At 40.2% G+C, this 27,358-nt stretch overlaps 3 protein-coding genes across 6 annotated transcripts in view; 1 reads left to right on the top strand and 2 right to left on the bottom strand.

The window, feature by feature from the left end:
- On the bottom strand, positions 1–11,840 carry GGPS1 (geranylgeranyl diphosphate synthase 1). 3 transcript variants are annotated; one of them, XM_079106865.1, is made up of 4 exons: positions 11,627–11,840; positions 7,167–7,259; positions 1,544–1,614; positions 1–1,308 (listed from the first exon to the last, which is right to left on the bottom strand). In XM_079106865.1, the coding sequence occupies exons 2-4, from the start codon at positions 7,234–7,236 to the stop codon at positions 547–549; spliced, it is 903 nt and encodes a 300-aa protein (XP_078962991.1). In that variant the 5' UTR covers positions 7,237–7,259; positions 11,627–11,840; the 3' UTR covers positions 1–546. The 3 variants fall into 3 exon arrangements, with proteins under 3 accessions (XP_078962991.1, XP_078962993.1, XP_078962992.1); XM_079106867.1 differs by having other exon boundaries at positions 11,646–11,840; XM_079106866.1 differs by lacking the exon at positions 11,627–11,840 and adding an exon at positions 11,099–11,553.
- Positions 11,841–12,202: 362 nt separating this feature from the next.
- ARID4B (AT-rich interaction domain 4B) overlaps positions 12,203–27,358 on the top strand; it is a 139,221-nt gene continuing 124,065 nt past the window's right edge. The window contains exons 1-2 of one of the 2 annotated variants that reach the window (XM_079106851.1): positions 12,203–12,616; positions 13,127–13,181. In XM_079106851.1, the coding sequence (XP_078962977.1) occupies positions 13,176–13,181 (6 nt within the window). In that variant the 5' untranslated portion in view covers positions 12,203–12,616; positions 13,127–13,175. The remainder of the gene's footprint in view (positions 12,617–13,126; positions 13,182–27,358) is intronic. The other variant, XM_079106852.1, reaches the window with a different exon arrangement.
- Positions 22,290–24,558, bottom strand: LOC306641676 (PEST proteolytic signal-containing nuclear protein-like). The gene has a single exon (XM_079106868.1). It carries the CDS (start codon positions 24,534–24,536, stop codon positions 24,009–24,011), a length of 528 nt encoding a protein of 175 aa, XP_078962994.1. The 5' UTR covers positions 24,537–24,558; the 3' UTR covers positions 22,290–24,008.

The raw sequence follows: 27,358 nt of genomic DNA, 5'->3' as shown, positions 1-27,358 counted from the left end.
GAGAGAACACAGTATTTACTGTTTTTTGCTTGTTCAGTCTTTTCATAGAATACTTTAGAAAGGGGACTTCCAGACAATAGTGAGATATATTCAGCAGAAGAAAAGAGGAATTTGTGGTCTTTGGGTCAGCTAGTTAAAAGAAATCGGTCTTAAGTAGTCATCAGTTTGGAAGTGTGGTAGATGAACTGGGAACTGCTAATGTAGTATGCTTAGTAAGTATTTAGATAAAAACTCCTAGAAGCTAGTCCTTTTTATTGACATAATCAATAGAACATTTATGGTAGTATGGCAGACTGGTCACAATGTCCTGCCACAACTTCTGACATTCAAATTAGACCTATTTAAATGTGATTCTTTTCCATTCTTTCAGCTTTGTATTACATATATGGAGGGATTTCTACATTAAAACAGTTCCACTCAGACCATCCCTATGTACTCAGTTTTTGAAGACTAAAGCTTGGTCCAAATTTGTGATAAGGTGACAGGCTAAAAGAAAAGCAAATTAACTAAAAGAAGCTATCTAGCCCAATCAAGAATGGCTTAATATTATTCATTTTCTTCTTTGAACATCTTACTTAAGTGCTTTATTAGAGCCACTAGCTCAGGGTTCCCACCACGTGCCTCAATTTGTTTATAGGCTTTAGATTCAAGCTCTTTAAGAGTATTCCGAGTGTATTCAAAAGAACCTACATCCTCAAGATAATGTACACAATATTTTTTAATATCTATGTTTTCTGTTCGTTGGCGCAAGATGTTTTGCACCTGAGTGCTTTCAGGCCTTGACCAAATAGCATGAATAGTAGGGAATGAGAATTTTCCCTCTGTTAGATCTTCACAAAAACTTTTGTTTTCACTATATTCTTTGGAGTGCAGATTAGCATAATCATCTCTAATTTGAAAAAAGAGACCAAGTGTATTAAGTAATGGCTTTAAATCTTCTTTGTAGTCAGAGAACAACTGCATGAGACCTACTGCTAATCCAAACAGTCCACCTGTCTTTTGTAGCACCATCGCTTTGTATTCTTCTTCAGTAGGACAAGTGTAATTATCCCTCCAGTAAATATCCAGGCCTTGTCCCTGATGGAGTTCCAAGAGCTGGCGGGTGAAAAGATTCACTGCGTCTGGATGTTCGAGAGTTAAGACTTTCTCTAAGCCAAGGAAATATACATAATTGGCAGAATTGATGACAGATGGAATTCCATAGATGCTGTGTGCCACTGGAAAGCCACGTCGGAGTTTTGAGTTGTCTTCAATATCATCGATGAGTAAACTGGCGTTATGCAACATTTCTGTCACTTCAATGATAATCTAAGAAAAAAAGAAGAAAATTATTTTACATTATTTAAACTATTCAAAACAGTTTATACTCAGTGACAGTAATGGATTAAGGTAATCTCGGGTGTCTTAAATTTCATAATGAACAATTAGCAACCTCAACATAAGACAATAGTGTATGAGCATCAAACTGAATAAAGAGAAGTAATTTTATGAGACAGTTATTAATTTGGGGAGATGGAGAATGAGATTAGAATTGCCTAAATACCTGTAATTTGTCTTCTGGAACTTTCAGCCAATGATTAAATGCCTGTGAAAGTTTGGTTCTCACTTGTTTACCTGCAATTAAAAAATAAAATATGACAATAAAGCAACAACCATTTACTTATACAAAACAGAAACTTCCTTCCAAACTTAGTAGGTTTTTGGCAAACGCACCCCCATTGACCCATTACCTTCTGCAGAGATTATATTCCACTGCTAAACAGTGGAATCCCTCTGAAATCAATATCCTAAAGTGCATAACCTTTCAGAACTAGAGCAAACAAGACAGAATCTATGGCACTTCAGTATGCTTTAATTTTTAACTTGCATCAACAGCTTTTGAATGAAATGAGCATTTGTAGGAAATAAGGTCTAACTTAATTATTATTTTTCCCAAAAAGGAAGTCAGCTTATTTAGGAAAACTTAATTAGCAGTATCTACTTTACAGATCCTGGGTATTTTTAGTGAAATGTACTTTGTTATCTAATTACCTCAGAAAATTATCTATCAGTCCTTCAAGGTTTTGTAGACTCCCCAGCTCTGCTTCTTTATCATCAGAAATGAGATTGTGATACCCCGAAGTGTTAACTTTTAACATACCAAATTTAGTCAAAATTTGTTTTTTACTAGAACCATTAGTTTTTCAGTATTACTATTTTCTTTTTCAACATGGAAAGCTCAAGAAATGCCTTTAGGTAGTTGTTACCACTAGGAGTCATTTTAACCCAAATATAAAGGAATGGTAGATAAAAATCATCATCAGTTCATTTAGTAAAAATATTCTATGGTCTTCCTTGTTAAATGTACAGTATTATCCTAATTTCAGATTAGGTTTCGGGATGAAAATGGTTACATAAAAAATCAAGTTATACCATTCTTTCTCATTTTACGGTGCCAGGGTCTTGAGCCTGACAGGCACTCTACCACTACACCCCCAGCCCCAGTGTTTTCTAAGTCCCATTTGTGTTTTCTCTGCACTAATCACCCAAACAAATGAATATATGACTCACATCACATATCCAAAAGGGACAAAGTTTCACTTCCTGTGAGAAGTCTAGAAAAGAAGGAATCTCTTAAGAGTTCTAGAAGCAGCATGTTTGGTCTACTCACCTGTAAGGTGCACATGGTCTACGAGTGGCCACTGTATCAAAGTTCATGCTTCTCATCTACTTCCCAGTTTAAATAGTCAGTCTAGGCCATACTTACAATGTACAACTATGCAAAGTTGTCACATTTTAAAGTGATTTCTTTAAAAAAGTAAGGTTTGAAGATGAAAAACAGAATTAACCTGGAGTCACAATTTCATTTCACTTCTATGTATATGGCTGGGTGTGATGGTGCACATCTGTAATCCCAGTAACTCTGGAGGCTGAGGCAGGAGGATCACAAGTTTGAGGCCAGCCTGGACAACTTAGTGAGACCCCATCTCAAAATAAAAAATAAAAAATAAAAAGGTTTGGGGATGTGACCCTATGGTTAAGTGCCCTGGGTTTGATAACTTTGATACATGGCATCAAAAAACAAAAACAGAAACAAAACTCCCACCACCAACCAAAAAACAGTATAACAAGGGCAGATTTTCAAGTAATGAGGTCTGTCTTTCTTTTTGGGGGTGCTAGCTTTTGAACCCACGACCTGCTTCATGCCTGTTAAGCACACCCTCTACCACTGAGCTACACCCTGAAGTTTCATATTTTTCCCCCTGTGATCAGGTTCTAGGGTTTGGCCTCATACTTTAAAGTCCCAAAATTATTTCTTTTTTTTTTTTTTTTTTGCATTTATTTTTATTAAAAATCATAAATTTACATAGGGCAATCTTGTTTAATTCATTCTATTATTTTTTCCCCTCCCCCCCACCCCTCCCCCCCCTCTTTTCCCTCTATACAGTCCTTCCTTCCTCCATTCTTACCACCCTCCTTATCCCTAACCCTAACCCTAATGCTAACCCCTCCTATCCCCCCTTATATGTCCTCATCTGCTTATCAGCGAGATCATTCGTCCTTTAGTTTTTTTGAGATTGGCTTATCTCACTTAGCATGATATCCTCCAATTTCATCCATTTGCCTGCAAATGCCATAATTTTATCATTCTTCATGGCAGAGTAATATTCCATTGTATACATATGCCACCGTTTCTTTATCCACCCAAATTATTTCTAACATTGATGCTAACCACAGAGATCCCTCAAAATTAAAGCAAACACCGCTGTTGTGTCTTTTAGTACTTAACATTACTGATTTCTTTTCTGCAGGCCCTCTGGCCCGACTCCCGACCTCACCCTCTACTTCCCACTGCAAAGTGTGGAGACCTACACTAGGACAAACAGAAGTTGAGCTCATCCACTGATTTCAGAAAATCCTGATATTTTTGTCATCACTGTTACAGTCTTTGAGTAGCAAGAGCAACTTCATAGCAGCACTAACGATCAGCCCACTTTTTAGTAGTTTTAGTTAACTCTGAAGCTCTCCATATTAAAACTAATAACAGCAGCAAAAAACCCTAGAGTGCTATATGTAATACTGTATTCTATTTGTTTCAGAAAATCTTTTGAGGTTATCTGACCAAGGTGTGGTTGTTTTTTTTTTTTTTTTTTTTTTTGGTACCAGGGACTGAACGTAGGTGTGCACTTAACTACTGAGTCACATCCCCAACCCTTTTTTATATTTTATTTAGAGACAGGGTCTTGCTGAGTTGCTTAGGGCCTCACTAGGTTGCTAAGGGTGGCTTTGAACTAGCGATCCTCCTGCTCAGCCTCCTGAGCTGCATGAGCCACTGTGCCTGGTTTCCTGGCTTTTTCTTTCTCTCTCTCCTTTGGCACTGGGCATAGAACCCAGGGACTACATTCCCAGCTACATTTAGTGCTACATTCAAAGCCCTTTTTTATTTTTTTGAAACAGGGTCTCACAGAGTTACAGAGACTGGCCTGAAACTTGTAATACTTCTGCTTCAGCCTCTTAAGTCACTGGGATTACAGGTGCGCACCCCACACCTGGTTGAGTTTTTCTTAAACATTTCTGACTTTCTTTCATTTTTCTGAAGAATTACCATTAGCAGGCAAGTTTCTATTAGGGTGTGCCAGAACACAAATAATACTAATTATGATGGTTTCCTAAGTGTAGCTAAGGAGCTAGCATTCTTCTTCTTCTTTTTTTTTTTTTGATACAGGTTCTAAAGCTCTTAGGCTCTTCTCCCCCCGCCCCCCACCTTTTTCTTTTCCTCCTCCTCCTTTTTTTTTCTTTTGGTGGTACTAGGGATTGCTAACCCTAACCCAGGAGTGCTCTGTCACTGAGCTGTACCACCAGTCCTTTTTTATTTTGAGATAGAGTCTTACTAAGTTGTCCAGGCTGGCCTTCATACTGCAAGTGATTCTGCCACAGCCTCCTGAGTTGCTAGGATTTCAGGTGTGTATCAACATATTGGGCTCTCTTTTGGCTTCTGAGAACCATATTTATCCCACTCAGACTCAGGAAGAATAGAAAAGCATATATTATATTACCATTGTGGTATGGTCATAAAGAAAGGCATGCACTTTAGAATAGGAAAAAAAAAGTCTACTATAACTGAGAACATCATTATAGTTTAGCTACACTATGGAATAAACAGGCTATTATGGTTGTCAAATAAATTGCCTTTTATTTTCATATGCGGTACTGGGGATGGAAGTAAGAGGTGATCTACCACTGAGGTACACTCTTAGACCCTTTCCAATTTAAGACAAGGTCTTGCTAAGTTGCTGAAGTTGGCCTTGAACTTCAGGAGTATGCCACTGTGCCTAGCACTTCTTATATTATTTTATGAGAAAGAGCATGCCAATTTCCAAGTAACTCATTTATAATTAAATTAAAAAAATTTTTTTTTAAAAGAGATAGGGTTTCAACTATATTGTCTGGGTTGGCACCAAACTCCAGGGCTTAAGGAATCCTTCAGTTATGGCCTCCCAAGTACCTAAAACTATAGGCATATGTCATTGTACCCTGTTGTAAATGAAAAAAACAAACAAAACAAAAACAAATTTTTAAAATAATGCTGAGTATTGAATCCAGGGCCTCATGCATGCTAGGCTAGTGCTCTACCATTGAGTTACATTCTTTAGTTCCCCCAAATACTTTTTTATTTGTTTATTACTGGAGATTGGTCCCAGACGTGCTTTATCAATGAGCTACGTTCCCAGCCCTTTATTTTAAACCAGTCTTGCTATGTTGCTGAAGGTGTCCTACATTTGTGATCCTCTTGCTTCAGCCTCTCAAGTCAATGTTATTACAGCTGAATGCCAACAGGCCCAGATTTAAAAAAAAAAATAAAAAAATTTGTACTGGGGATTTAACCCAGGGACACTTAACCATGGAGCCACATCCCCAGCCCTTTTTATTTTTTGAGACAGGGTCTTGGTTAGGGTCTCTTAGGTAAGACCCTGTCTCAAAATAAAATATAAAAAGGGCTAGGGATGGGGCTGCTGATATAGCTGTTGGTAGAGTGCTTGCCTCACAAGTACAAAGCTCTGGGTTCAATCCCCAGCACCGCAAAAAAAAGGCTAGGAATGGTCTGTGTTGTAGCACAGTGGTTAGAGTGGTTGCCTGGCATGTGTGAGGCACTGGGTTCGATCCTCAATACCACATTAAAAAAAAGGGCTGGGGATGCGGTTTGGTGGTTAAGTGCCCCGAATTTAATCCCTGGTACCCAAAAATAAACAAAACAACAAAACAAACATACGTAACAAAATAAGGCAGTTGTTAAGTTAGGAAGCTGTGTTCAGGTGATACTCCCTTACGTAAAAATAATACAGCTAGGTTTCCAGATAAAGTGACTTAGGTACATTATTATTTGGAACTAATAGTGTAAGAACTAATAGTGTAAGAAATGCCATGGGTGTATAGTGGGAGACATGAACATGGAGGGTAATACTTTAACATGGAGTATAAATTAAATTTTCTGTTGATATACAAATCAGAGATAACTTCCCCTAACATCTAAATAGTGGGGAAGCTAGGTTTGGAGGCACAGTCCTGATATCTCAGTTACTTGGGAGGGTGAGGCAGGAAGATCTCAAGTCCTAGGCCAAGGCCTAGGTAATCTGGGTGGTAATCTGGGGATATAGCTCAGTTGGTAAAGTGCTTGCCTTGTATGCACAAAGCCCTGGGTTCAATCCCCAGCAACACACACACACACACACACACACACACACACACACACACACACACACAAACACCCAGTGAGGTATCAAAATGTTTTAAGTATTTTTATTTTTTTTAAGTATATCATATATTTTTTAAATTGCCTTTTAGGAGTGAATAATTATAAAGTTGTATTTATAAACTTTCTCTAATGTATCTTTCTTTTTTCTTTGAAGTATTGGGGCCTGAACTCAGGGGTACTTTACCACTGAGCTATGCCCTGAGTCATCTTTTAACTTTTATTTTGAGGTAGGGTTATCTCTAAATTGACCAGGCTGACCTCGAAGTCGTGATCCTCCTGCCTCAGTCTCCTGAGTTACAGGGATTATCGTTAAAGTATCACTTTCAGCAGAAAATCTCAAGAGCTGATAAAGCTAACCGTTTCTGTTTCCTAACATTTGAATGACCACTATTGCCTGATAACTATCTTATATAGACTGTAACTGAACTGTTACCTGGTAACTGAAGTAAGTACTTGTAGGGTTCTAGAAGAATTCTTTGGACAGTTTCTTGAGTCTTCTCCATTGTTTTTAAATTTCAAGGCTGAACTGTGAAAAAAAAACAGAAATGAGAGCTTATGAATCAAATTATGTCAAACTGCTGAGAAATTTGTATCTCAAGGTGTTTTGGGAAAAGCAAAACATCAGTGTGGTTTAAAATTTTTTACATGTACAAAAATATTAAAAACATATTACATTAAAGAAACCAGTCACTAAAGACCACATATTATATAATTCCATTTACATGAATGTTCTGAATTCGTCTAGACGGAAAGTAGATTAGTGGTTGCTGGCACAGGAAGAACAAGGACTAACTGCTAATGAGTAATTTTTTTTTTTTTTTTTTGAAGCATCAAAATGTAAAATTAGATTGTGAGGTTGGGTGAGGTGGTACATGCCTGTAATCCTAGTGGCGAGGGAGGCTGAGGCAGGAATACTACAAGTTCAAAGCTGGCTTCAGCAACTTAGCGCTAAGGATTTGGCAAGACCCTGTCTTTAAATAAAAAATAAAAAGGGCTGGGGATATGGCTCAGTGGTTAAGTGCTCCTGGCTTCAATCCCTGGCACAAAAAACAAAAAACAAAAAAATTAAGATTGTAGGGATGGTTGAGTATCAATTGAGTATCGTGAGTACACTAACACCCACGGAACTGTCTACCCTTCTTGTTTGTGAGATGGCATCTCACTATGCTGCCCAGGTTTTTCTTGAACCTGTGGGCTCAAGCAACCCTCATGTATTAGTTTCCCACATAGGTGGGACTATAGGTGGATACTACCAGACCCTGGTTGAACTGTATACTTTAAATGGTTGGTATTTGGTATATAAATTACATCTCATTTTTTAAAAAAGACAATTTTTCATTGTAATTATTACACTGGTCAAAGTGTTCCGCTAATTTTAAGTAGTTTTTTAGATATGTAACATATTATGCCTTGCCTAGTTTCATCAATCAAAAAAGGTAGAATGATTGAAATCAAATACATGTAAAACAAATCACATAATTAGATATTTTCATATTTAATTGGTTATGTAAATCAGTGAGCATATTCCTTCTATGAACATTAAGACGGCTTTTTCCATATTGTTTTGTTTTGGTACTGGTGCCAGAACATAGGGCACTCTACCACTGAGCTACATTCTCAGTCCTTTTTGAGAGAGTGACTCAATAAATTGCTGGGGTGGTCTTGAGGCCTTCCTGCCTCACCATCCTGAGTAGCTAGGATCACAGCCACACACCACTGGGGACAGCTGGCTGGGTTTTACACCTCCAGTCCCAAGATGGCTCTTTTATATATTTATAATTTAAAGAGAAGTGCTCACATTTTCTCTAAAACCAATTCGCTTCAGAGAATCTGTTTTAAGATATGCATTAACTTGAATGTAATTATGTGTATTAGAAACATTCCCCTGTAAAGTTTTATTATTTGGAATTTTGCATTTACTTTAATATTTTTCTCTTGGTACTGGGCATTGAAAACAGGGGTGCTTAACCACTGAGCTATATTCCCTGTTCTTTTTGTATTTTATTTTGAGACAAGGTCTCAATAAGTTGCTGAGTCTAGCTTGAACTTGTGGTCCTTCTTCCTTAGCCTACCAAGCCACTGGAAATATATGCATGCGCCACTGCACCTGGCTTATGTCAATATCTCTTTTTTCTTTCTTTCTTTTTGGGTACCAGGGATTGAACTCGAGCACTCAACCACTGAGCCACATCCCCAGTCCTATTTTGTATTTTATTTAGAGACAGGGTCTCACTGAGTTGCTTAACACCTCGCTTTTGCTGAGGCTGACTTCAAACTCTTGATCCTCCTGTCTCAGCCTCTCAAGCCCCTGGGATTATAGACCACCACTGGCACCCTAGCATGCCCAGCACTTTTTATTTATCATTCTGAGACAGGATCTCTCTAAGATGTTTAGGGCATTTTAGGAGTTTATCATTTTGTCCTCTTTCTTATGCTTTTTGGGACTATGATTTGGTCTCTAGGATCACAAGTCTTCTCCTGGTCAATATTTTTGGTTTTATTGAATATACACAAACATAAGAATAAACCTAATATGGTATGATAGTTCAAGATTAGTGCTGTTGAAAGCATTGCACATCACAGAATTTTGGAACTGGAAGGTATTTTAGAGTTCTCGTAGTATGCTAGAATAAAGCACAAGATATATTCACTTGGGTGAGTGTCATATTTTGAAGTAAGGTATACTTTGTGTTATTCTGCCTAGTCAGAGGTCTGAGAAGGGGACTAGGAATCTACATTTTTAATATGCATCATGTACAATTCTTAAGCAGCTGCTTGAGGAAATGTTAGGGGATCTGAAGATGGGTAGTTTCCATCATATCACATGGCAACAGAACCAAGGGGGATGTGCTCATGTTTTTATTTACTATAATGCTGAGGGTACATTCCTTGATTTCTAAACCTGCTCTAGTAATTTCATAAAGTTAAATAGGAAGTCCATTCTTTTGTAATCCAGTCATCTGAGACTATGATCTCATCATCCACAACCTCACAGATAAGGCAATTCTATTACTGCTTACTAGTATTCAATTTAAAAATGTAAAATAACTTAGAAGAGTAAAGTCTAATTTTAACCCACAAACTACAAGACTCTCTGTACATATTTTCAGTAAGTGAACACATTGATGCCTTGATTCATGCTCTTAAGCAGAGCTGAAGATCCTGAGTAAATACTGACAAAGTGCCACAAAACTAAACTATTTCTAAAGGCTATGAAGAGTACAGAAGAGCCGCAACTGCTCAACCTGTGAGAACCAGCTAATGTTCCTGCCTTAGCAGGCACCCAACACAAAGGTAAGAAAGTGTGAACCCCATAATCTCCACCATATGCCTATTCTTCCACTATGGAAGGAGATGCCCACAGGAGGAAAGAATAAAACCTCTGCATTATCTAGGCAATGTCAGGCACACAGAAGGCATGTGAGAAAGGACAGCCAAAGTAATAACACGCAGATTACACCAACTCTGCAAGTGCCTTGATGCTTCCACCAAGTACAAACCACCTCATGGGCTGGGAAGCTTTTTAAAATATAAAATGGATTGTAAAAAAAAGAGAAGAAAACAGGCAGTGTGTATATCAATGAGCTCCACCCCATGCATATATGCACAGCAACAAAAAACAAAACAAAACAAAACAAACAAACAAAAAAACCAAACCAAACCAAACCAAAACAAAAAACTGCATCTAACTTTTCAGGGATCACATAGTCCCTGAATCCTTTACCTGTACCTTAGATTAAAATCCTCAAAAAATATTTTCATCCTTTTAATATCAGGCAGACAAATATTGCGTTTACATAATAGTAGGCCAAGACACACAAAACCCACTACCTTGATTCCTTCTTTTGGGGAGGGGGAGAAGAGGATACTGGGGATTAAACTCAGGATACTCTATCACTAAGTTATGTCCTCAGCCGGTATAGACACTGCCTAAATTGCTCAGGCCTGTCCTGGAAATTGTGATCCTCCTGTCCAAGGGGGCCAGTAGAAAAAAGGAACAATACTGGGGAATGTTATTGGCCAAATTATATCATGTGCATATATGAATAGGTAACTAACCTCACCATTATGTACAATTACAATGCACCAATAAAATGTAACAAAACCTGCCCAAAATTTGCTCAGAGTGCCCCAGTGACTATTAGTGCAACAATCCGGTCTTTCCACCGTGACCTACTCTGGCTGCAGGGCCTCCTCCGTGGGCCCCGGGGTCCTCCCAGTGGAGAACCCTCGAGACAGTCCACTGCTCACGGAACAGCACGCCTCGGGGAAGCCCACCTCCTCACGCAAGGCCCCGGGGATCCTTCCTCGGCTTTTCCCGGCCACGCCCGCCAGCCCTTCCGCCAGACCCCGCGCAGCCCGCACCTCGCTTGTCGCCTCGCAGCACGCCCACTCCGGCGCTCAGTGCACGCCCGCCGTCCCGCCGGGGCCGCGCCGCGGCTTGCAGGCGGCGAGGCCCACCTGGTACGCGAGGCCTGGACGGCAGCGGGGCACCCGCTCGCGCCTGCGAACTGGCACTTTAGTGCAAAGCATTTCTTAAAGGGAATGTCTGGCTTCAGATTTGCTAAACCGGGACCGACGAAGAGCCCGGCGACCAGGCGCACGCCAGCCCTCCCGCTCCGAGGGACGCGGCCCGGGAAGCCGGGTATAAACACCGTCGAGGCCCGCGGCCCGGAGACGGGCCGAGAACTCGGAGCCTGGAGCGCCAACTGAGACGCCCCTTTCCGCCCGCTCGGGCAGCTCCTCCTCCCGCCCGCAGGCGCTGGCCGTCACCCGCGCGCCGGGTCAGCATCCGGGTCCTCTCTCTCTCTCTCTCTCTCTCTCCTTTCTTCTCCCGCGGTCCCGCCCCCGCCCTGTCCCATCCGGGTCCCCCCAGCCACCGCCGCCGCTCACGGTTCCACGATGATCTCACGATTTTACGCCGTCGGTCAGGAGAAGCAGTGCCTCACATTAACTTCCCACTCCGTAGTTCCGACCAAGGCTCCTCCCGGCGCCTTCATAAATCCCTCCTCCTACTTCACCACAAAACTCTCCGCCCTTCTCAGCCGCCAGCGACGCCGCATTACTCGTAGCGAGAAAATGCGCCATCCCGTTTACACTGCGCAGGCGTCGTTGCCGCCTCCCCGTTTCCAGGTGGCCCCGCCCTCTTCCCCCTCCCGCTTCCGTCTCACGCAGGCGCGGGGTATTGCGGGTCTTGCAGTTCTCCCAGGGCAATGGTTTGCGCATTGGCTCCCGGGACTGGACTACATTTCCCAAGATGCTGTGCGGCGTAACTTTCTGTTTCCATAGAACTGGTGGGAAAATGGCGTCCTTGTTTGTATGCCGGGGACCAATAGAAACAAGGTATAGGCGGGCTCTGGCCAACCTCAACCAATCCGAGATTCTCTAAGAGGCCATCCGGGAAAGAAGTAGGGGAGGGGAAAAGAACCTAGGGGAGGGGAGAAGGAGGGAAGGGGGGGCTGGGGTGGGGGGAAAGCGATGTTTGCCCGTCAGTCGAGTCCGGAGTGAGGAGCTCGGGCGCCGGAGCTGAGGAGTCTCTGGAGCCCAGCTTGCCGCCGTCACGGCCGCCGCCTGGACCTTTGCCCGGAGGGAGCCGCAGAGGGTCCGTCGCCGCCGTCCTCTGGAGGGCGGCGCGCCCGGGGGCCCGGACCCCCAGTCCGGGAGGGATTTTTCGTCGGCCCCCTCCCCCCAGCGAGGGAGCCCGAGCGGCCGCCAAACAAAGGTACCAGTCGCCGCCGCGGGAGGAGGAGGAGCCGGAGCCTCAGCCTCGGCCGCCGCTGGACCCGCCGCCCTTCTTCCCCATCTCTGCTCCGGGCCTGCCGCGTCGGGGGAAGGAGGAGCGCGACTCTGGACGCGCCGGCTCGGACCTCGCCTCCGCGGAAGGTAGGGGCATTTTCCGGGCGCTCCCGGCCCCGCAGCGGAGTCCCCGGGCCCTCCGCGGAGCAGGGCGGATGGACGCGGCGCTGTCGCCGCGCCGGGGTTCGTGGCCCCGGCCTCCCGGGACCCCCGCCCGGCGGCAGTTCGGCGCCCGGCGGCCCTGGCGCTGGGGGCCCGGGCGGGCGGGGGCGGCGGGCCGCGGCGCCCGGCCCCTGCGGTCGGGCCCCGCTCGGGCGGGACGCCGTCCTGCTCGGCCCTCGGGCCCGCCGGCCCGTGGGGGCGGACTTGGGCGCCCGCGCCGGACCCTTGCGTGTTGCGAGTTTCTTCTGACAGAAATGGCGTCATCGTCGGAGACGGGGCTCTGTCGGGTCGCGACAATGGGGACGCGGAGCTGCGGGCCGTGCGGGCGGCCGCGGGCGGCGGGGGCCAAGTGCGGCGCGTGCTGGCCCTCGGCGTGGGCCCCGGCGGCGGCCGCGCAGGCTGCCCGGCTCAGCCGTGCCTTTTGTCTCCCCGCAGGTGCAGGTGACGCTGGTGTGGTCGCGGGGGTCGCGGTCCCGGAGTCGCCATGAAGGTAAGCGAGCCGCCCGGCGCCGGTGGGCTCGGGGCTGTGCGGCTGGGCCGAGGTCTCGGGCGCCGCGCGGGAGGCGTGTGCGGGGCCCGCGCGGGGATGGCCGCGGAGTTGCGGCGCGGGGCCGCTTCCCCGCCCGGCCGGCCCCAGTGCAGGCAACGCCAGGGGAACTGCGGGAAGCAGGCCAAGCAACCTGACGCTGAGCTGGGTTGTGCAGAGGTTCTATCGTTACGCTGGTGAAAGAAAACCTCGTTTATTGTGTGAACGGTGCTGTGACTATTTGGCAGAAAACCTTTCGGATAACTACAAAACCCATCTTATTGGAAAGATTTTAAGAATTTTGGTGATCTTTGTACACTTCGGAGAGGGCAGTTGTTTCTTTTATTTCAAGGGACTTAGGGTCCCCCCCTTCATCGATTTGTTGGGCTGCAGATTGTCATTTGCTCTGTTGTGTTGTATGGAGGAGAACTGATGGCCGGTTCCTTCTAAGTAAATCTGTTAACTGAATAGTGTCTAAAAAGTGCTTAATTGATGGAAGAAATTAAAGCAGTAAAAGTACAGGGCTTTTCATTTTAGAGAACATGTAAATGAATGTTGTCTTGTTCGTTCACACTCTCTGGGAAGAAGAGCCTTAGATACTCGGAATGTCTAGATTTCACTGGTGTAACTTAGATACCAACAAGTATTTTTTCACCCATTACAAATTCAGAAGAGCTTAAAGGGTAGGTCGAATGTTCACAAGTAGAGGTATGCAACAGAGAGTATGTTAGAATGTAAGCTTCATCTACTTTTATTTTAAATACTTTTCATTTTATTTCGTTTTTATTTTATTTCGTCTGGTTTAGTTGCCCAGGTCGGTCTGGAACTTTCAATTCTCTTGCTTCAGCATCCCCAGTAACTGGGATTACAGTCATGCACCACCACCCCTGGTTCTTTTTTTTTTAAAATATATTTCACTTCTTTTCAGAGTAAAGACTACTTTTACAGAACTGCATCCAAATTAAAATTTTAATGCAAAGTAATTTAGTTTAATTACTTTAAGATTCTTTTTTGAATTTGGGGTGCTGTGGACTTGAACCATTTATATCTGCAGAGTTCCTGTCTTACATTCATGTAAACAAAAACAAACACTGATATTTCAGAATGAATCCCTTTTGTTAGTCACAAATGGTAGTTAAAATTCCTGTAATCTGTGTAAAGCAGTGAAAAGTGGATTTATTAGGAAAACCATGTATCCACATTGGTGTTGGATGAGAATTTAAGAAAATTTTGGGTTGATTAATAGATAACAAGTTCAGAAGCTGAATAAATATTTGAAATAAACAATCTGTTGCAGTTCCCATTGTAAAGCCTGATACATCATAGGTTCTCTGTAAATGTTTGGCTTGTAGATATATAGTAAGCAGATGTGTTTTAGTTTTAAATTTTCTCTTTTTTCCTTTCGTTTCCTTTTTTAAACTTGCCAATTTAAAAGAATGAAAGTATATGGGAAACTTTAGCCTTAAAAGTGTCACATTGTTAGGCAAATGCAAATGTTTTGGTATCATTTTAAAACTACTAATTTTAAGTGCACAGCATTTCCATTCTTAAAGAAATTAGTAACATCAAAAGGAAAAAGATTATGGAAACAAATTTCCAACTTTCCCAAGCACTGTATAGCAAGTGTTCTCTTGGAGAATTTACTAGTAATCATTAGTATTAAAAACTTAGAAATTCTGTGGAAAAAGATAAATTGCTCATGATTTTTATTTTGCTTTATAGCAAAAAACAGCAATTGGAAATGTATTTGGTGTTGATTATATTGGGCTTAAATTTTCTTTTGTGTTAGTGTGTTCTCAGTTTTTGTATTATACTGACAATTGTGCTGTAGAGGATTTATGCCATTTATTGGCTCTTAACCAAATTTCTGATTTGAAGTAGGCTTTTAAGTTTATATTTCAGAGTACTCTTTGCTTGTTGCCTTAAAGTCCCCAAATAAAGAAAATGTATACATCATTCTAAGTATTTTAATGTTTTAGCAGCAGTTTTCCAGTAGTATTATCAGGCATTTATTTAAATAAAGCCCTGTACTGCCTAGCATACTCTTTCATGTGATATTTTTGCAGTGTGTTTTTTGAGAAATATGACTTGTGACATTGAAGCACTTTATGCTTTACTGTAGATCATAATGTTGGTGTTCTGTTGGGTTTGTTTTTCCTACTCGTGGTAGACCTTTCAACATCAGTGATAGCATATTAGAAGGAAATGGTAGATTATTAAATTTTGGAAATCATTCTAAGAGTTGTGTCAGATTCGTTTTCTAATTTTTTTCTAACAAGCTTTTTTTCCTGCTTTTATATTATGTATATTGTTAACATCTGCTTATAATGTAGTGTATTTTTGAATGAAATGGGCCACATAGGCTTGATACCTTAAAATCTTTAGGGGGTGTGTGATTTAGATAGTTGCGCTTAGAATCTGTGTAGAATGATTTTTTGTATGTTCCAATATCTCTTTAATAACGCTGGCTTAGACCCAGTAAACATAGTGGAATGATTAGAAATCTCTCCCTTTTATTAATGCCCTATATGTGTGCACATGTTCTCTCTTCCTCTTTCCTCTTTTTTCCCCGTTACTCCATCCCTTTCTTCCTCCCTCCCTCCCTTACTTCCTCTACCTTGCCCCTATTTTATAAATTGTTCATTTAACAACCTCTTCCATGTGTCATGCAATGTGGAATGAAAATGAACAAGTTGTCTGACTTGCTCTCAAGGAGCTCACAACTTAGAAGACACAAACGGTAAAGCAAAACTCACTATATGGTAATTGTGGTAAAAGTTGTGGGAGGACAGATGATGTCTAAATCAAGAAAATTTTCTGATGAAGTTGTGTAACTTGAGTGTTAAAACATTTGCCATACAAAGAAGAAAAGTGTTTTAGGTAGAGGGGAAACAACATATTGGACAATAAAGAAACAAACAGAAGTGGTGTATCTATAGTTTTCCCTGTCTGTTAACAAAGTATGATGTGTTTGGGGTGGCAATAGAAGGGCAGTGATCAATGATGGGAGATGGGGCAGAGTGAAGGAGTTGAATTTTTTTTGGTGGTGCTGGTGATTAACATGAATGTTTGCTATTGATCTACAACCCTAGTCCTTTTGAAACAGGGTCTCACTCAGTTGCTTGGACCCTTATTAAGTTACTTAAGTTGCTGAGAATGGCCTTGAACTTGTGTTCTTCCTGCCTCAGACTCCCAGGACGCTAGGCTTACAGGTGTGTGCCATTGCAGCTGATTTTCTTTACTTTTTACCTTCCCTCCCTCCCTCCTTTTCTTTCTCTTTCTCTTTCTCTCTCTTTCTCTTTCTCTCTCTCCTTTTTTGGTGGTTCTGGGGAGTTTTAGGGTCTTATGACTGCTAGTGGGCTACCACTGAGTTACACCCCAGCCTAAAATTTTTCCTTTTTTTTTTCTTTTGGTACTGGGATTGAACCCAGGGGTGCTCTACTACTGAGCTACATCTCTAGCCCTTTATTTATTTTTTTATTTTTTATTTTTGGTGGTGCTGTGTTGAACTCAGGGTCTTGTGCATGCTAGGCAAGCACTCTACCAACTGAGCTATATCCCCGGCCCCTCCTTATTTTTTAAGACAGGATCTCTCAAAGTTGCTGGGGCTGACCTTGAACTTGTGGTCTTCCTCACTTGTCCTCCTGAGTTGCTGGGATTACAGGTGAGTGCCACTGTGCCTGGCTCAAAATTTTCTTAAAAGCTACATGGAACCACTGAAAGTTTTAAGAAGGGGCAAACATGTTGGAGTTGCATTGTAGAGAGATCCCTTTGGTGATATGTTAGTGAGTACATCAAAAGGGGAGATCTGAATGGAAGGTCTGGTGGTTCCCGATGAAAAGTCCAAGAGATGTGTAAATTAAGAGACTGAATTAATGCAGTAGGAGTGGAGGAAAGGGGAGAGTTGAGAAATTATGAAGTAGAATTTAAGATCTATTAACTCACTCTGGGGTAGGAAGAAGATGAAGGTTTCTGTCTAAGGGAATTAGACAATTGTTTGGTCATTTGAAGCATGTCATTGCAGTAAAGATGAATAGGGTTTTTAGTACTTAAGGAGATGTATAGGAGGTCCATGTTTAGGCAGACCTACTAATTAAGATACAAGACTCAGATAGCGGGTAGTTGAAGTCGGAGACTTGGATGAGCTGATGTGAATGTTAGCTTTATAGTTTGTACCTAATTATAATAGTTGAAGGGATTTAAGAGCCTTAATATGGCAATGGTATTTTATGTTATAAATTTGTGGTCTTTTGGTCAGTAGGTAGTTTTGTAAAATCTTGTTTTCTGTGTGAATTAGTAATTCTTTGCCCATTTTAATTTAAGAAACTACAGTAGATGAATGCATGCTTCAGTGAGGAATGTGTTTTTGCCAATTCGGCCATCAAAGAGATTATGTACCTTGTTTATGCTACACATGGTTCTGGGTATTGAGGATGTAGCAGTGAACAAAATAAGAGTTCTCCAGGGAGTTTTCCTTCTATTGAGTAGACAGATACTAAGGGGAAAAACCTAGTGATGAGTGTAGTGAAGAAAAACAGATGAAGTAGAATAAGGTTAGAAGGACAGAGTGTTCTACTTCAGATTTGGTGGTAATGGAGGATCTCTTTTAACAGATGACATTTAAATATAATATGAAAAAAATGACATAGTGAGCCTTTCAGTTTTCTGGAGGAGCATTTTGGGCAGAAAAAAACAAGTGCAAAGGCCCTGAAGTGAAATGTGTTTGTCATGTTTGAGCTTGGCATATTTAAGAAACAGGAAGGTGGCCATTATGACTGCAGTAGTAGGAAGTGAGACTGGAGAGGGTCACTGGGGCAGTAAAGGGTAGGGTCCTCGTGGACCATGGCATGAATTTCAAATAAAATCTAAATGTGCCACTTTTGTGGTTTGGATATGACTTGAGTGTGTCACCCAGGGGTTCATGTGTTAGAAGCTTGGTCTCCAGCATGATGATGTTAGGAGATGGTAGGCTCTTTAGCAAGGAGGTAGTTGAGGGTGCTGCCCTTGTGAAGGATTAAGGTAAGGAGTTCTCTTTGGTCAGTGAGTTAGGTCTCTTCAGAGAATGGTTATAAAAAGAGAATAACTGGGCCCTCCCCCAGTTCCTCTGCCTGTGGCCCATGTTCCAGTTGTCACATTGTCAGTGCACAATGTGTGGGACTTTTAGCCTCTGGAATTGTGAGCTAACTAAATCTCTTTTCTTTATAAGTTATCCAGCCTTTTGTTGTAGGGAAGAAAAGTGGACTGATATAAGTTAGGAGTTGACTTTGTTGACTTAAAAAAAATTGTTTTTTACATTTTTAATTAAAAAATTTTTTTTATTTTTTTATTTTATTTTTTTTTGGCAAAACTGTCCATTGAACCCAGGGACTCTTTACTGTTGAGCTATATCCCCAGCTTTTTATTGTTTTTTGTTTTTGTTTTTTTTTATTTTGGGGCAAGGTCTCACTAAGTTGGCCAGGTTGACTTTGAGCTTGTTATCCTCCTGCCTCAGCCTCCTGGTTGCTGGCATTATAGGTATATACTGCCACACTAGCTTTTGAAGGACCTGAAGAGTGAAGTGATCCGATAGAACAGTAACTGCTGTGTGGAGAATAGATTGTAGGGAAGTAAGAGTGGAAGAAGGGAGATCAGTCCCGAGACTCTTAGGGTCTGAGAGATGGTGATGAACTGAGTCAGAAAAGTAGTATTGAGCATATGTTTGAAGGTGGGGATGATTGGATATGAATGGATTAGATATGATGTGAAAGTTCTACTTGCTGCGATTTACAGATGAACACCCCCAAACAAAACAAAACAAACAAAACACAACCTTGAGTCCTCATTTAAAATCTTTTTGCTGTGATTGGTAGGTTGATGGGGTTCTTGAAACTTAGCAAAATCAAGAAGGCAGTCCCAAATTTTAGCCTTTCCTTATTAGTGAACAGTGATTATTGAGCCAGGCAGTCCTCTCAGTTGTTTCTGGTTTGTTTTTGAATTTTAAATATTGAGATATAACTCTGAGACTGCAAAATTCTTCCTTTTTAAACTATGCAATTCATCACATTTTATTATTTTTACAAGGTTCTATGTCTATCACTATTACTTGACTCCAGGGCATTTTCATCCTCCTTGATAGAAACCAAATACCCATTAATCTTTCACTCCCTGCTCTTCCTCTTTCTCTTCCTCTGGTAACTACTGATCTGCTGTCTGAAAGGATTTGCCTGTTCTGGACATATTCTGTCAGTGCAGTTATACAGTATGTGTCCCTTTGTATCTGAGTTCTTTGACTTTGCACAGTGTTTTCAGGGTTTATCCATTTTTTTGCATGTGCCAGTACTTTTTTTTATTGCTGAGTAATGTTCCAATTTGTGGGTAATATTACATTTTGTTAATCTACTATTACTTGATGGACATATGCATTATTTCTACTTTTTGCCTATTATGAATAATACTGTGAGCTTTCATATATAAATTTTTCCATAAATGTTATTTTATTTTTATTTTATTAACTCTTAAGAGTGGACCTTTTGGGGCTGGGGCGGTGGCTCAGCGGTAGAGCACTTGCCTGGCATGTGTGGGACCCTGAGTTCGAGACTCAGCACCACATGTAAATACACCAATAAAATAAAGGCCTATCGACACCTGAAATTGAAAAAAAAAAAAAATAATGGCCCTTTCATTTTTCAGGTAGTCGTTTTAGCTTTATGATAATCAGTTGAGTGTTTAACTTAAGACATTTTGCTTGGAAATGACTGTCTAGGCTTTGGACATTTTAAAAATTCATTCATTATATATTGGATATATTCACATAATGCTTAATATGTGTTAGTCTCTGTTCTAACCACGTAGGACATATCAGTAAATAAGTAGAAATTGCTGGCTTTGTGGATCTTATATTTTAAGGTGTGCTTGCTGGCAGACAAATAAGAATAAATGTACTAAATTAAGTGTTAAGTAGTGTGGAGATAAGGAAAAAGTTGAGCTGATTTAGGGAGGGTAGAGAATGTATGGCAATGAGAGTTGCAATATTATGTACAGCGGTGAGGGCTGGCTCTACTGAGAAGACTTTGGAACAGATAGTGAGCAAGTTAGTCATGTGGCTGAGTGGCAGGCCAGACTTCAGAGTGGCAGTGTGTTCAGTGAACAGAACAGAGACCAGGGTGTCTGAAATGAAGGGAAGAAGGAAGACAGTGAATGGGATTAGGCATTTAACTGGATGCGGTCTGGGGAAAGGGCAGATCAGATCAGCTGGGATGTAGAGGCATTTTGAACACTTTGGTTTCACTGTGATAAGAGTGAGGGAATTATTGTAGGTTTATACAGGAGTGGCACAGTCTAGCACAGAGTGAAAAATTCTGACTGTATTTCTACATGTCTTTTGAAGGAGTCCGTTGAGCATGGAAAGAAGAGAGTCAGAGGATACCAAGATATTTTGTGTGAATAACTAGAAATGAGTTTAGGATGAAGTTAGGACTACTTAATTTTTGGAAATAAGCGTTGATATTTTATACTTACGAAAAATGCTAACTGGCATGTATTATTATTCTTTTGTGGTACAGGGGATTGAACCCAAGGGCACTCTACCACTGAGGTACATATATAGCCCTTTTTACTTTGAGACAGGATCTTGCCCAGTTTGGTCTTGAACTTGTGATTTTCCTGCCTCAACTATACCCAAGTAGCTGGGACTATAGATGTGCACTGCCTGTTTTTTAATTATCTTTAAAAAAAATTTAATGACTGAAGAAACAGCTAAAACTGAAACTTTCAGAAGAACCACTTGTTATTGCTTGTCTTTGTACCTTTTTCTGAACTTGACCTTGACTTCCCTTCAGGCCCTGCACCTTAAGGTCAGAGTCTCTGAAGACATTCTTGTCATCAACAATTTTGTCTAAGGCTACATCTGTAGAGTACCTTGTGTACTTGTAGTGATCTCATTTATAAACTTTCACAAAAAGATCTTTGACCTCTTCTTGGTGATTTTCTTACCCACTGCAGTTTCACTGTGGAGATAGTGGTTAGATCCAGCCACCAGAGTGTGTCTGTGGGAGTGCTAAGGAACCATCATTATCAGTGTTCTTCATGTTGAGAGTTTTGTGTCCAGCCAGGACCAACCCCACTTTTCCTGATTGTATTGACTTGTCCATTTTGACAGCAGTCATCCTGGCCTAGAGCAGAAAGTGAAGAATTGTTTTAAAACAGCACTTAACACTGTTTTCTTTTGATGAGCAGAAGTAAAGAACCCCATAGGATGTTTCATGCATCTGTTAGAAGTATGACCAGCCTTTGGCTTCTGTTCATTTAATTAATTTGCATTAAAATAAGATAATATAGCAGGGCCTGATGGCACATGTCTGTACTCCCAGCTACTTAGCATGCTGAGGCAAGAGGATTACAGGTTTGAGTCCAGCCTGGGCAATTTAGTTTTGTCTCAAAAAAAAAAAAAAAAAAAAAAAAGTAAAAAGGACTGGGAATGTACCTGGGAAAGTGCTACTGGGATTAATCCCCAGTAGTACTGCAAAAAAAAAAAAAAAAAAGAAAAGTGAATTTGTGACTTCTTAAACTACCAATAAGTATATTTGATTTTCAATTTTACTAATCAGTTTAAATTTAAAGAGAAGTTTGGTTGTAAAAAATTGTATTTCTACTCTCAAGGGCAGGAAATTCTGACATTGAAGTTTTCCATGTAAAAGAATATGTATTTAGAAATTGGATAATTTTTATACTAAAATTGGAGACAGGGCTGAGGTTGTGGTTTAGTGGTAGAGCGCATGCCTACCTAGCACATGCCAGACACTGGGTTTGATCCTCAGCACCACATTAAAAAAATAAATAAATAAAATAAAGTTATGATGTCCATGTGCAACCAAAAATTAAAAAAAAAATAAATAAAATTGGAGATAGCATATAATGAGTTTATGAAAGATATATAAGCAGGTTGTTAGAAAATAAAAAGCAGATCAAAGGTCAGCTTATATAGGTAGAGAAACTATGCTGATCATCACATATTATGCTGAATGATAGTTTCAAGGGACATAATCAAAGATGTAAAGAGGGGAAAAGTTTTTATTTTTTTATTTTTTATTTTTTTGAGTTTGACAAAATTTATTGGTATTTTAGTAAAGACATTCATCTCAGTCGTTTCTCTCTCCTCATCTTGACCTTCGGTTAATATTTCACTTGGGTCAAGAAAAGAGTATGTAGGAGAGGGATGTTATTTTAACAAACAGTAAAATAGACAAAACAGATAGTTTGCCTACATAAAAGTAAGTTAAATTCATGTATCTTGATATAATTAAATCATGTAAAAACTAATAATTCTATATACATTTCCATTGTTTTACTTGGGGTTTTTTCTAAACTTAAATGCAAGTGAACAAGTGTTAGGAATTATACACAGGCTGCTTCTCTGGAGTTATTACCTATTAAAAGAGCTCAGTGAGTAATTACCACCAATAAAATAGTCTGAAGCTGCCTCCAAATTTAACATTGTAAGAGTTTTCCAAGGAAATCATTTACCATGTTTCTGTTGTCTGTGACTATGCTTTTAAAGATGTGTTTAACTGTCACATTAAAAAATAATGTCCATATACAATACAAAAATACAAAACAAACACCCTACGATACACAAATCTAACAGTATATGTGGTGGGAGATTTCATAAAATGTGTCTGAAGATGCATTTTCTTTCCTTCTATTTTTAGTACCTAAAATGTGCTTTTGAAAAGACACTAGTCAGTATGTACATACTTCAAATAAACCATAGAATTGGACTAATAAGAAATCCTGCAGTGAGTTCAATTAAAATTGGATTTAACAAGTTAGAAACTTAAATGCTTAGACAAAGTTACGGAAAGTGCATCTTCTCATATTGTCTTCATACAATGTTAAATTTCTCTCTTTTTTCTTTTGGTGTTTATTCATTTTAAAAAATAAAACCCAGCCAAATGCTTAAGTAGTATGTACATTTAAATTTTTGGTGGTGGTTTGTATTTTAAAAGAAAGAGCTTCCTTATGATTTGCCTCAAGTTCTGGTGGAAATGCTTACAGGAACTAGTTATAAACAAAAACCAAGAGAAGCACATTCAGCATACTGATTTACTTTGGTAGCAAATGGTTGTTCTTTGAAGACTAATGAAGGTAGACAAGACCCATTAAGGTAAGTGGGCTATTTCAAATACTCGATACTTCACATAAAAATTAAAAAAAAAAAAAAATTTTTTTTAAGAGCTAAGCATCTGTATCCACTGATAGCAATGCCAATACCTATTATATGATGACTTAAAAACAAAACAAATGCCCATAAGGAAAAAAGCTGTATTTTATCTAAATTTATTATCAGTCAATAGTCCAGTAACATTTTCCTATCAGTGCAATACTCCCTCTCTCTATAAGGCTGTTCCTGGGAGCCAGACAGTTTAGGTAATGAGGGAGTTAAGTTAGGAGAGTAACTGCTTGCAGTTTTAAAAAGATAGTAACTTTTTGTTTCCCTCTTAATGTGCTAATAGTTGTGCCTAAAAAAATATGCAATTCTTAAAAAGGTACCATTTCTGATTTATTATCTGTAACCTTTGGAAACTAATCACATGAAACTACAAAATTAGCAAATGTCTTGAAATCTGTATAAATTACCTCTAATTTCAAACTCTCATTTATTAGTGTATCACTCAATCTTTAAAAAAAAGGAAAAAAAGAAAAAGGAAAAAAAAAAAAGCGGCTCCAAAGATAGTCTTATACCATTCTTTAAAAAAGGAAACTGTTCCTTTTAACTTTACACCCACCCCACACCCCAATTTCAAAACACATCATTTAATTGTCTTGGTCATGGACATTTCCAAGATGAGATTTTATATTTCTTTCCCATAGCTTCTGGTTATCAGAAAACCCATGCTTTCCTTTATTGAAGGAGTTTAGTCCTGCTGATGTTGGTGTATCCCTCCCAATATTCTTCATCCTCATCTTTGCTTCTGGAGGCATTTCCTCTGGTTCACTATCTTCATCTTCATTAAAAGCTGCTGCTACTGAAAGGGTTTTTGGAGCAAGAGTTGGAACAGTTTCTTTAGGCTTACTTGATCCAAGTTTGATGGATATGGCTGATGCTTTCTTTGTTGTCTGACTACCTATGGCAAACTTGGAGATCTTTGTAGGCTTTGTTGGGAGGTCTGCAGCTTCTTCAGCTGATCGTTTCTCAGCGCTGCGACTGGAACTTTCCCCTCCATTACTGGAAGAAACAGTCTTAGTTTTCACAGGTTTTTCTGCTTCTTCTTCAGGTCCTCCGGCGGCTCCAGCTCGCTGCGGCTTTTCAGGCTTCTCCTCTCCCGCCTTCCCGTCTGCCATTTTCCCCGCCGCGGCCTCCCCTGCAGCTACCGGGAAAAAAGTTTTTAAACAGCACTTATCCTACTCTGAACGTAGTTCCAGTACTCCTTTAATACTTGCTTAGAAAGTGCAAATATGACTTCTGGGATTCTCTAAACTTCTTGCTTCTCCAGAATTAGGTGTAGAATTTCACAAGGTCATACACATGCTTTCCTACCAAGAAACTTTCAGATAGCTTTTATGAGGCTGTTGATGGGACCCACAATACAAATGATAAGAAACAAAACTCTGTAGTAGACTGTTAGCTTATTTACTGTTTATCGAGTTAGTAGGAATAGTTGGTTCATTCTTCTACTCTTACCATTATCAGTTGATTCTACTCATTGTCTAATTTTTTATTGCTTAAATCACTGCACAGTCAACTGGGCATGGTCATACGTGCCTCTAATTCCAGTGAATTGGAAGACTGAGGCAGGAGGATGCAAGTTTGAGGCCAGCCTCAGTAACTTAGAGCCTGTCTCAAAAAAAAGTGGGGTGGTAGCTCAGTGTTGAAAGTGCCCCTAGGTTCAATCCTCAGGACCAAGAAACATAAATAAATCACTATATAATAGAAAAAACTTGTTATGTTGTTCCTGAAACATTATTAGTTGCATGGAATGCATATATTACCTGCATTGTTTAATGTTTTAATTCCTAAGAAGAATCTGATTTTTCAGTTATAATTAACCTTTGATTTCATGGAAGTGTAAAATCATTTTAAAAGGTTACTTGGAAATCTGGAAGTACAGTTTTTAGAACAGTGCTTTTTATTTATGAATTGATCATGAAAGTTAAAATATGTCCACTTTTTAGATGTACTTAGCAGTTAGAGATAAGTATAAAATTGGACAGTACCTTGCAGTGGTGTCAGTGTCTTTCCAGCTTGATATTAGTATCATTAGTAAGGTAGAAGGTATACTTCTTTGGGATATAGATGTATATGTATATTTGTTTATTTAATTTTAAGAATTTAATCTTTATTTATTTATTTAAAAATATTTTATGTGATGCTAAGAATCGAACCCAGGGCCTCACCCATGCTAGACAAGCTCTCTATTAGCACTGAGCTACAACTCTAGCCTCTGGGTCATTAATATTGATTTGTAAGAAAGGAAATCTTACAGAACATAGTCTATATCATTTTTAACTAACAAATTTTAGCTGACATTATTTAAGAGAAAAATAATTGTAGCTGGATCTGATGGTTCACACCTATAATCCCGGAGGCTCTGGAAGAACACAACAAAGCCAGTCTCAGCAACATAGACCATAAGCAACTCAGCGAGACCCCTGTTTCTAAATAAAATCAAAAAAGGGCTGGGAGTGTGGCTCAGTAGTTAAGCATCCCTAGGTTCAATCCCCAGTACCAAAAAAAAAGAGAGGAGAGAGAGAGAGATTGCCCCCTTCATCTAATTGGATTTTTTTCTTCCTTTTTGGTGGTTCTAGGAGTCAAACCCAGGGCCTTGTACATACTAAGGAAAGCACTCTACTACTGAGCGTTTTCCCAGCCCCCCATTTTAAAAGACATATATTTTAGTTGCAGATGGATACAATACCTATATTTTTATGTGGTGCTAAGGATTGAACCCAGTGCCTCACATGTATTCTACCACTGAGCTACAACCCCAGCCCCCAGCCCCAAATTTGATAGTTTGATTACAGGGCATAATTTTTGTTTTGTTTTGTTTTTTTGGTACCAAGGATTGAGCTCAGGAGTACTTAACCACTGAGCCACATCCCCAGCCTTTTTTTGTATTTTATTTTGAGAAAGGGTCTCACTGAGTTACTTAAGACCACGCTAAAGTTGCTGAGACTGGCTTTGAACTCATGATCCTGCTGCCTCAGCCTCCCCACGCTCCTGGGATTTACAGGTGTGTGCCACCATGCCCAACAGGCATAATTGTGTATGAGACTGTGGTCATTCATAACTGTTTAAAAGTTTCACTGAAATATCACTTTAAGAAAAACTCTTTAATAGCAGAAATGAAGGTTATAAACTGTCAAACCTTTTGAGTAAAAGGCATTTAATTTAAGAAAGAATTTATTGCCAGGCACAGTGGTGCATGCTTATAATCCCAGTGACTCAGGAGGCTGAAGCAGTAGAAAATTCAGAAGGAGCCTCAGCAATTTAGCAAGGCCCTAAGCAACTTAGAGAGACCCTACTTGGGGGGGAAAATAAAAGGAAAAAAAAAAAAAAAAACACCCAAGAAGAATGGCTAGGGATGTGGCGCAGCGGTTAAGCACCCCTGTTTTCATTTACCGGTACCCCCGCCCCACAAAAAAAGAATTTACTTTATACTGATAGTAAAAATTATACTTGAATATGTCTGTAAAAGGCATCTTTTTAAAAAGTGCCCAGTAACTGTATTAGTGATTAACAGGATATAACTAGGAAAGAGATCTTGTTTGCATCCTGTCTCTGTACTTTAGTTGACTGCTGAAGTTTAGTAAAGTTATTTAGTTTTGGAATGAAGGTAAATATCTTTTTTTTTTTTTTTTTGCATAATCGTAATAATAGCCACCATTATAAGGTTGTGGAAGTACTAAGTAAAATAATGTGTTTATAGCGCTTCACACTGTTCTTGGCATGGTTCTGCTACATTAGTCAGTGTGTGATAGTTGTCTTATTCTGGTACAACCTATCACTTCTTTTATAAACTGATAGAGTGAAGATTCAGTAATCCTGACTGCCTGTGATTAAATTGCGACTCCTGCTTACCTAGTGTGTGCAGTTTCCTTCAGCTTTCTAACAAGGCTGGTGTTCTCGTTTAAAACGAGGAATGGTTGTAGTACTTAAAGGGGTT

This window comes from Sciurus vulgaris (assembly GCF_902686455.1).
Source record: "Sciurus vulgaris genome assembly, chromosome: 12".
In the NCBI taxonomy this organism is placed as follows: domain Eukaryota; kingdom Metazoa; phylum Chordata; class Mammalia; order Rodentia; family Sciuridae; genus Sciurus; species Sciurus vulgaris.
This window is presented reverse-complemented; position numbering and strand designations above follow the sequence as displayed.

Coding starts and splice junctions, on each gene's coding strand:
- GGPS1 (XM_079106865.1), bottom strand. CDS start 7,236: ATGGAGAAGACTCAAGAAACTGTCCAAAGAATTCTTCTAGAACCCTAC. Junction 1,615..7,166: donor GTACTTACTTCAGTTACCAG/GTAACAGTTCAG, acceptor TTTTAATTGCAG/GTAAACAAGTGAGAACCAAA. Junction 1,309..1,543: donor TTCCAGAAGACAAATTACAG/GTATTTAGGCAA, acceptor TTTTTTTCTTAG/ATTATCATTGAAGTGACAGA.
- LOC306641676 (XM_079106868.1), bottom strand. CDS start 24,536: ATGGCAGACGGGAAGGCGGGAGAGGAGAAGCCTGAAAAGCCGCAGCGA.